This window comes from Citrus sinensis, chromosome 8 (assembly GCF_022201045.2).
Source record: "Citrus sinensis cultivar Valencia sweet orange chromosome 8, DVS_A1.0, whole genome shotgun sequence".
Lineage (NCBI taxonomy): Eukaryota > Viridiplantae > Streptophyta > Magnoliopsida > Sapindales > Rutaceae > Citrus > Citrus sinensis.
In genome coordinates this window covers 18634743-18643411 of record NC_068563.1, presented here as the reverse complement: position 1 = coordinate 18643411, position 8669 = coordinate 18634743, and the positions used below count along the sequence as shown (strand labels likewise).

At 35.3% G+C, this 8669-nt stretch overlaps 1 protein-coding gene across 1 annotated transcript; it reads right to left on the bottom strand.

Annotated features, from left to right (window-relative positions):
* Positions 1-2322: 2322 nt before the first annotated feature.
* LOC102629736 (protein ACTIVITY OF BC1 COMPLEX KINASE 3, chloroplastic) lies at positions 2323-6141 on the bottom strand. Its single transcript, XM_006470799.4, has 7 exons — positions 5685-6141; positions 5361-5588; positions 4906-5241; positions 4192-4747; positions 3499-3685; positions 3014-3380; positions 2323-2608 (listed from the first exon to the last, which is right to left on the bottom strand). Exons 1-7 carry the CDS (start codon positions 5961-5963, stop codon positions 2480-2482), a joined length of 2082 nt encoding a protein of 693 aa, XP_006470862.2. The 5' UTR covers positions 5964-6141; the 3' UTR covers positions 2323-2479.
* Between the last annotated feature and the right edge of the window lie 2528 nt (positions 6142-8669).

Here is an 8669-nt window from a genome sequence, read left to right as displayed (position 1 = left end):
AATTGGATCAATAATTTGAAGGCTTTTATAATGTGTTACTTGTGGGATTGAGAAACAAAAATATGAAATAAGAACAATTGATAATGTTTACTTATCAAAACAAAGAAAAAAAATGAAATCAAATTGGTGTAGACCTCACAAATTTAGTAATGAGAATGAGAGATAAAATTAAAAATTTCTTTTTACCAATTTAAAAATAATAAGGGAAAAGAACATCTACAAACCCTAAAGTTTGGGGAAATAGTCACCAACACCCCCAAGTTTTCAAAAAGAGACACTAAAACCTCTTTTTGACCACAATACCTTTTACCTCTATTATCCCAAAAAATTGACTCTAATGTTTTATAATAAATAGAAATATAACATTAAAATAAATGTAATAATATTTACATTTTAAAATAATTAAATTTTTTTTATATTTTACAACCTGTTAGATATATTTTATTATATTAAACTAAATATTATAATAAATAGAATAATAATATTAAAATAAATGTAATAAAATTTAAATTATTTTGAATATTATGAAAATAATAATTTTAACATTATTAGTATTCGAGTTTTTTTATTTGTAAAATGCATTTAATGCAAATATTTATTTAAAATATCTACAATAAATAAAAATATAGATTAAATTATTTATATAATATTTGTATTTATTAAAAATTTTAAAGTCAATTTTAAAGTCATTATTTATAAATTTTAAACTTGGGAGAGTTGGTGAGATTAAGATCCTCTTCTGATCTGAACACTCTTGATTTTTTATAGATCTTATGTCACCTATATTTTAGTGTTAGTGAATGATTAGGATTTAACTATTTTTTTTAATTTATTAATCACTAATCATATTAACACAATTTACTCAGATGAAGATCAAATCTTGGGGTTGTAGATGTCCTTTTCTCTAATAATAATGGATATTAAATTAATAATATTATCATTTTAATTGTTGTTATTGTTGTTGTTATTATTAACAATAATTATTCTGAATAAAAATAATAATTACAATTATTATAATAAATGACAATAATCAATTATGATCATTTTAATAACTTACAATAATTCATTCTAATTCAAAGATAAAATAAAGACATTAATGACAATTCAACTCATTGTAATTCTAATTCATATGCTAAAAGTAAACAATTTATTCTCAAGCCAATTCCCTATTTCGATTACACATTGGTCAATGCCGCATTTACTTCCTCCACAAAAACAGTACAACCCACAGCCTAGCCTAGCCTAGCCACAATCTCTACAGCCCAGGGATGGCAAATTTTTCTGGACCCGACCCGGACCTGCATAAACTCGGATAATTCGGTCCGGGTTCAACCCGATCCGAATGTATGTAAAATGCGGGATCCGAAAGCATTTTTTAAAACCCGGATATATCTGGATATCCAGAACCCGGACCCGACCTACAGTATTTTATGATTTATTAATTAATTAATTTTTATTATAAAATATAAATATAAAGCAAAAAGTTGCAAAAAGCAAAAACAAAAACGTAGAACAAACCCTAGCCCCACACCAGCCGCCACCCCAATCTTCCTTATCCTCAACTTCAATTCATCATCCATCCATCATCGTCAATTCATCATCAAGAGCAACAACAATTTAAATCATCCTCAACATCAATTTAAATCATCAAGAGTAACAACCAAGCTCTACCACCGTTCGTCATCCATCATCATCAACCAAGGGATCGGAAGGTACCTATCTTCTTTGTGGATGTTGGATCTCAGACTCCGCTTGCTGCTCTCATAGCTGCCGTCTCCTGGACTCGCCAGTGCGTTAGCCGATATCTCAAAGAAACCGCAAACCTCTTTTCATCGGCGCGCTTCGATAATTATTGAAGTTTTCGTTGTTGTGAATAGCCAAATACAAAATTTAAACACATAATATCAATATAATTGTAAACTTTATTATTGATGTAAGTAAATTTAGTTGAGATCTCATAAATTTGTTCTACTGTTTCTGTAAATTCCAAAGAGCCAAAAGTGGCATGCTTCGAGAATTTATCTTCCTCCCTTCACCCAACAATCCGGGCTTAAAATCCGGAATCCGGGGACCCGGACTTTTTCCGGATTGAACCCGCTCCGGACCTGGTTTTTGCCATCTGTAGTACCCCTCACAGTCACCCAAAAAGAAGGGGACACTTCAAACAAGAACCCAATCCAAATGCTATTTAAGATGTAAATTGCAATTGATCAGATTTACTTGAAGATCTTAAGAATGAATAATTTAATTAAGTGGTATAGTCTGGTTAGCCTTCTTCATAAACAATAACGATAAGGGTAAGGGTTCTTCAAGTCATCCATCTAACCTCAAAAGCTGTATGATATTTATTTGGATAAATAATATAATGTTCTTTTCTATGAAACATTTACTTCAACAAAGAATGGTAAGGAATTCCTTCAAGCAAATTCTCAATTATATAACGTACATGTATTGGATCAGCAATAGTTGTTAAAAGTGCTCAGTCAATTGAAGCAGAACCTGTTGCTGGAGTTCGGAGAACTTGTTGCAGAAGTCGTGCTGCGAGACGTTGTGTGATCCCACCCACAACACGACCTCCCAGAATACGTCCCTCAGGTTGTTGAAGCACCTGCTTGGTTAGATTCTGCCGTTAGCAATATGTTTTTCTGTCAATTGTAGTTAATATTGAAGATAAACTTTCAGACAACTTCTTTCTTAGCCTCTTGCTTCCTAGAAAGCTATATGAACAATTTGGGAAAATAAATGTGAAAAGATTGTTAAATTAAATGCAGACTTTCATGCCACAGATACCTCCAGTTGAGAGAGTTCAATCGGAACTTCTACTTCCACAATTACAATCTTAAAAATGTTTGCAGTGAGTATTATACAAATGTTAACATCATAAAATTGTTAAAACTAGTTTCATGTTCAACAGTATCTTCCACTCCAAAACTAGTAGAAAGAATAAAAGAACCGGTATGTTATCAATGATAGTACAAATTCAGTATCACTCATAAACAATAATGGTTCTCACCTGTAATATAGGTTGCAACAAGGTTGGATCGAAATTTTCAGACGATCGTAGAAGCCCCCATATTCTAAAAACCTGATCCCGAAGCTCTATCACTTTTTCTAATTCAGTATCACTCATCAAAAGAGGCCCCCTTCTGCTGCCAGTGAAAACTAGACTACGCATAAAATCAGGCATAGAATTGTAAGTATCAGTAACAGCTCCCAGAACAACAGCCTCAGTTACACGGACAGACTCCTTAATGACTAACGTCCTGAGCTCTTCACCCTCTGGACCCAGTAAAAGCTTCAGAACGGGTTGTAAAGCATCTTTTGCAGAGAAATCTCTATCTTTTCTTCCCTGAACAAGTAGGTTTTCAAGCCTATTCCATCTGCATCAAACCAAGTTAAAGAGTTCTTCAAAAGGACTAACAGCCCCGAATGGAAATGTCACACACCACAAACTCAAAATCTACTAAGTTAATAGTAAATGGTGAATAAAGTACGTGCCTAAATCTCCCATCCTTGAAAAGCAACTCAACAAGAGCATCTCTAAGATATGGATTTGGATCGGTGAGAAGCCTTTTAGCAAAATATGGATATGAAGCAGCCAACACCTTGAAGTTGGGATCAGCATAGAGGGCTAAACCTTCGAGTACTGTCAGTGATCTCAATATTAATGCATAATATGCTGGGACTGCAAGGAAGTTCACAAGCCAAATAACAGAATGCATCAGAATGTAATGTACTCCCATCAATTTTTTTTTTTATAGGAAACAAAGAAAACTTGTATTAAGAAGAAAACATATAAAATGACCAAAGTGTCCACAGGAGGAACTGAATATAATGTACTCTAAAGCAACGATAATATTCCTAAGTTGAAGAAACGAGGTGCGCAATTAATAGATAACATTTCCTCCAATCTCCACTAACCAACATAGACACAAAAATAATAAAAGCTAGGAAATGAATTTATAACTATCAAGAGTTAAGATGATAGATAAAGACAGGATGGAATGATATTAAATATAAACAACAAATAATTATATATCACAAACAAGAAACAATTACATATCACAAGCAACAGAACTGTATGGCTCAGCATGCCCGGTGGGTATTACAGTACAAAAGCATCAGTACACATGCTTACAAAATAGGGCTCAGAATTCAATAACCAAAAAAAAAAAAAAATTAAAAACTCACCATTAAATGGATATTGATATAAAACAGCACCAAGACCATCAACAATTGTTTTGAAATTTAGCTCGCTCACAGAGGAATTAAGTGCATCATCAAAGAAGTTCCGAAGTGCCGGTACAATCGGAGTAACATCAACATCAGGTGACAAGAAGTCTAAAGCATAGTAGTCACGGGCCATAGCTTCATAATCTCGATTAACCATGTGAACAACATGACCGATAATGGCAAATCTTGCCTCTTCTGGGGTCTCACTCATCATTCCAAAATCAAGAAAAGCCAGCTTTCCTTCAGGTGTTGCCAGGAGATTACCAGGATGAGGATCTGCATGAAAATATCCATACTCAAGAAGCTGTCTGAGACTACACTGGATACCCGTGTTCACTAAATCCAAAACCTTCAAACCCTGACTTTCAATGGCAACTTGCTCGTTTAATTTGACTCCTTCAACCCACTCCATGGTTAGTACTTTGCCACTGGTATAATCCCAAAAGATATCAGGGACAAGGACATCCTCTTTATCAGCATACAACTTTTTAAACCTCCTTGCATTTTGTCCCTCCTGCAGGGACTTGCTAAATTAAGATCCAAACTGAAACAAATCTTATGCAAATTACAGCAACTACAGCAATTTCGTTTCAGAACTTTATTGGAGAAAGAATCATGCTGCAATAAAAATATCTACCTTATAAACAACCATCAATATAAGCAGAAACTAACCTGCACATAGTTAAGCTCTTGATAAACTCTGCTTGCAAATTCATCAATAAGGGCAACGACATCAGTGGTAATTATGTCAACATATTTATTGATGAGAAATCCTACACCTCTTATAAGGTAAAAGTCCAGTCCTATGGCTTCTTCAATACAGGGACGTTGAACCTTTACAGCAACAATTTGACCAGAGTACTTAAGCTCAGCTTTATAAACTTGGCCTAAACTGGCAGCGGCAATTGGGGACGGGGAAATGGAAGAGAATATCGAGTTGAGTGTTAATCCCAACTCTCTCTCAATGCAAGAAAAGGCTTCTGCATCCGGGAATGTGGGCAGAGCGTCCTGCTCAGTTGTAACAACAATAAAGGTTCTCAATTTGTCCTTTCACTAGCATTAGCGTTTGCACATTATCAATACAAATAAGTCCACAATAAATTTGTGATATAAATGATTAATAATACCTGAAGTTCAGAGAGCTCCTCGAGATACTCAGGAGGGCAGATGTCCGGTCTGGTGGATAAGCCCTGACCCAATTTCACAAAAGTAGGACCCAATCGTGTAAAGATTCTCCTCAGCTCAGCAGCGCGCTTTCTCTTGTTCTGATCGAGCACTCCATTTCGTTGGTCAATTAATAGTTTTAGAGAAAATGAACCCAAGGCTACCAATATTTGTAGGGTTCTACGCAACAACTGAATCAATATTATTATTAATCAGTTAATTAGAAACAAAAAAAAAATCTTTTTTTTTACGAAAAGGTGAAAAGGTATTATTGATGCTCAGACAACCTGAACAGGCCGTGAACCGTAATTGCGGGCAAGAAGCTCGGGGCTGTATACGGAGGCATTTGCAGCACGTGCCATGGCTCTTGCCTCCGCTTGAAGGTCGTCCGCTCTGTCCCCAACCAAAACTTTTTGTACGGAACCGGAACCGGAGCTTTTCCTTAGCGCTGGTACTGCTCTTGGCCTCGCTTCCACCAGAGCCGCTTTGGCAATTGCTTTAGCTCTTCTTCTAGACCTACATGGCAATAAGCCGAAGGAGTAACCTCCGGCAGAAACAAGACTCATGGCAACGGTTTGGTTTTGTATGCTCCAGACAACCGACGGTCACTGACGGTTGCCTCGTGATTTTCTTTTCTTTTCTTTTTGCTGCTCGGCTCTGGGCCCTGGCTCCCAAATTAAGCCTTGTGATTTTCTTTTCTTTCATTTTTATTGCTCGGCTCTGGGCTCTAGCTCCCAGCCACATTCTAGGAGCGTGACGTAGCGGCAATGTGTGTCCGTCAATGACAAAAATTTATACAATGGCAGGGGCATTAATGTCATTTACCCGACTACCTACCAAAATTTTAATCACTACTTGACACCCATCCGTTTAATTATCGGGTCAGCCTATTTAAAACCGCAAAATAACTCTTTACACCCATAATTTCACAATAACTTTTATTATCAAATTACTCATGCAAGCTGCAACAAAAGGAACAACAAGAATCCATAATATAGACGCCTTGACATCCTTGACAACATTGTCAGCCCAAGTAACCACATTAATAAATATGATAAAGGCTATAACCGCTGCTCCAACAACTGTCAACCAAGTTACTGACGTATCTTGTTTTTATTGTGGAGAGGGGCACTTATTTGACAATTGCCCTGGAAATCCAGCCTCGGCTAATTATATGGGCAATTTTAACATAAACAATTAGAACAATCCATATTCAGACACTTACAACCTAGATGGAGACAACACCCAAACTTTTCATAGAGCAATTAGAACCAGCATGCTGCAGCAACCAGTGGATAAAACAAGCCTGCACAACCACCTAGATTTTATTAGCAAAATTAACTTTAAAGAAACACCAACAATGATAAACTCAGTTCTCTCAAAACTCTAATTAAGGAGTATATTGTGAAGAATGAAGTAGTTGTCCAAAGCCAAGCTGTATCCTTAAGAAATTTAAAAAATTAGATTGGACAGCTTGCTACAGCATTGAATAACAAACCGCAGCGTAGTTTACCAAGCAATATAGATGATCCAAGAAGAAAAGAAAACGAGCATTGCAAAGTGATTAACTTAAGGTCTAGAAAAGATGTTCATATTCCTGTTGGTATACCAAAAAGAAGAGTAGAACCCGTTTCAACACAAGAGAAAACTCAAATTGAAAAAAAGCCAAAACAATATACTTTCTAGCCCACAAATGTAAATAATTAAGCTACAACATCAACAGCAATGGTAAAGCACTATGTGACTTGGGGTCAAGCATCAATCTTATGTCTTTATCAATGTTCAAACAATTGGGAGTTGGATAAGTTAGGCCAACAATAGTGTGACCTTACAACTTATTGACCGCTCTCACACTTATCTTGAAGGGAAGATTGAAGATATATTGGTTAAGATGTATAATTTTATTTTTCCAGTGGATTTTATAGTGTTGGATTTTGAGACAAACAAAAAAGTGTCAATCATTCTAGTAAGACATTTCTTAGCCACAGGGAAGACTATAATTAATGTGCAAAAAGGAGAGTTGAATGCAGGTAAATGACCAGCAAATTACATTTAATGTGGTGGATGCTATGAAGAGTCCTGATAAGGTTGAAAACTATAATTTTATGAGTGTTGTGGACTTTACTATGATAGAGAGGTTAAATAGTTATTGTAGTAAGGAGGACATCAATGAAGTAACATTTGAAGATTCTAAAGCAGTTAACATAGTATGGGTAGGAGATAAGCAATATGTGAGGGCTGACAAACACTTTGAATCTTTAGACATTTCAACCATGGAAGTAAAACCATTTGTTCCATCTATTTAGTCACCTCATTTTCTAAAATTAAAACTTTTACCTTCACATTTAAAATATGTTTATCTTAATGACAATAATACACTCTTAATTATCATTTCATCTTCTTTGAATACAGATTAAGAGAAGAGCTTGGCGGATGTATTAAAGAGATACAAGAAAGCTATTGGATGGACCATGACAGATATTAAAGGAATCAGTCCATCCATATGCATGCACTAGATTCTGTTAGAAGATGCTATAACAACTCGGTAAAACAACATAGAAGATTGAATCTCATCGTGAAGGAAGTTTTGAAAAAGGAGATCATTAAATGGCTTGATGCTAGAATCATTTACCCAATATCAAATAGCTCATGGGTAGGTCCAGTACAATGTGTTCCAAAGAAATGTAGAGTAACAGTGGTAGCAAATGAAAAGAACAAACTCATTCCCACAAGAACAGTGACCGAATTGAGAGTTTGCATGGATTATAGGAAGCTAAAAAAAGCCACAAGGAAGGACTACTTTCCATTGCCTTTCACAAATTAGATGCTGGACAAACTTACTGAAAAATAATATTATATTTTCTTATATAGATACTCAGACTACAACTAGATTACTATAGCACCAAAGGATTAGAAGAAGACAATATTCACTTGTTCATATAGAACCTTTGCCTTCAGAAGGATGCCATTTGGTTTTTGCAATGCTCCAGCAACTTTCCAGAGGTGTATGATGTCTATTTTTTCATATATGGTTAAGCAAACACTTGAGGTATTCATGGACGACTTCTTGGTTTTTGAGGAATCATATGATGATTGTTTACACAACTTAAAAAATATGCTTAAAAGATGTGAGGAGACTAACTTAGTGCTAAATTGGGAAAAGTGTCATTTTATGGTACAAGAATGGATAGTCCTAAGTCATAGGGTCTCTAGAAAGGGAATAGAGGTAAATAAAGCAAAAACAGAGGTGATTGATAAACTTCCACCACTTC

What these genes read in the sequence shown, in the direction of transcription:
- LOC102629736 (XM_006470799.4), bottom strand. Translation starts at nt 5,963, where the DNA reads ATGAGTCTTGTTTCTGCCGGAGGTTACTCCTTCGGCTTATTGCCATGT. An exon ending in TTCAAGGATGGGAGATTTAG is followed by an intron (nt 3,381 to 3,498) that starts GCACGTACTTTA and finishes GGTTTGATGCAG; the next exon opens with ATGGAATAGGCTTGAAAACC. An exon ending in TGTTGCAACCTATATTACAG is followed by an intron (nt 2,609 to 3,013) that starts GTGAGAACCATT and finishes CTAACCAAGCAG; the next exon opens with GTGCTTCAACAACCTGAGGG.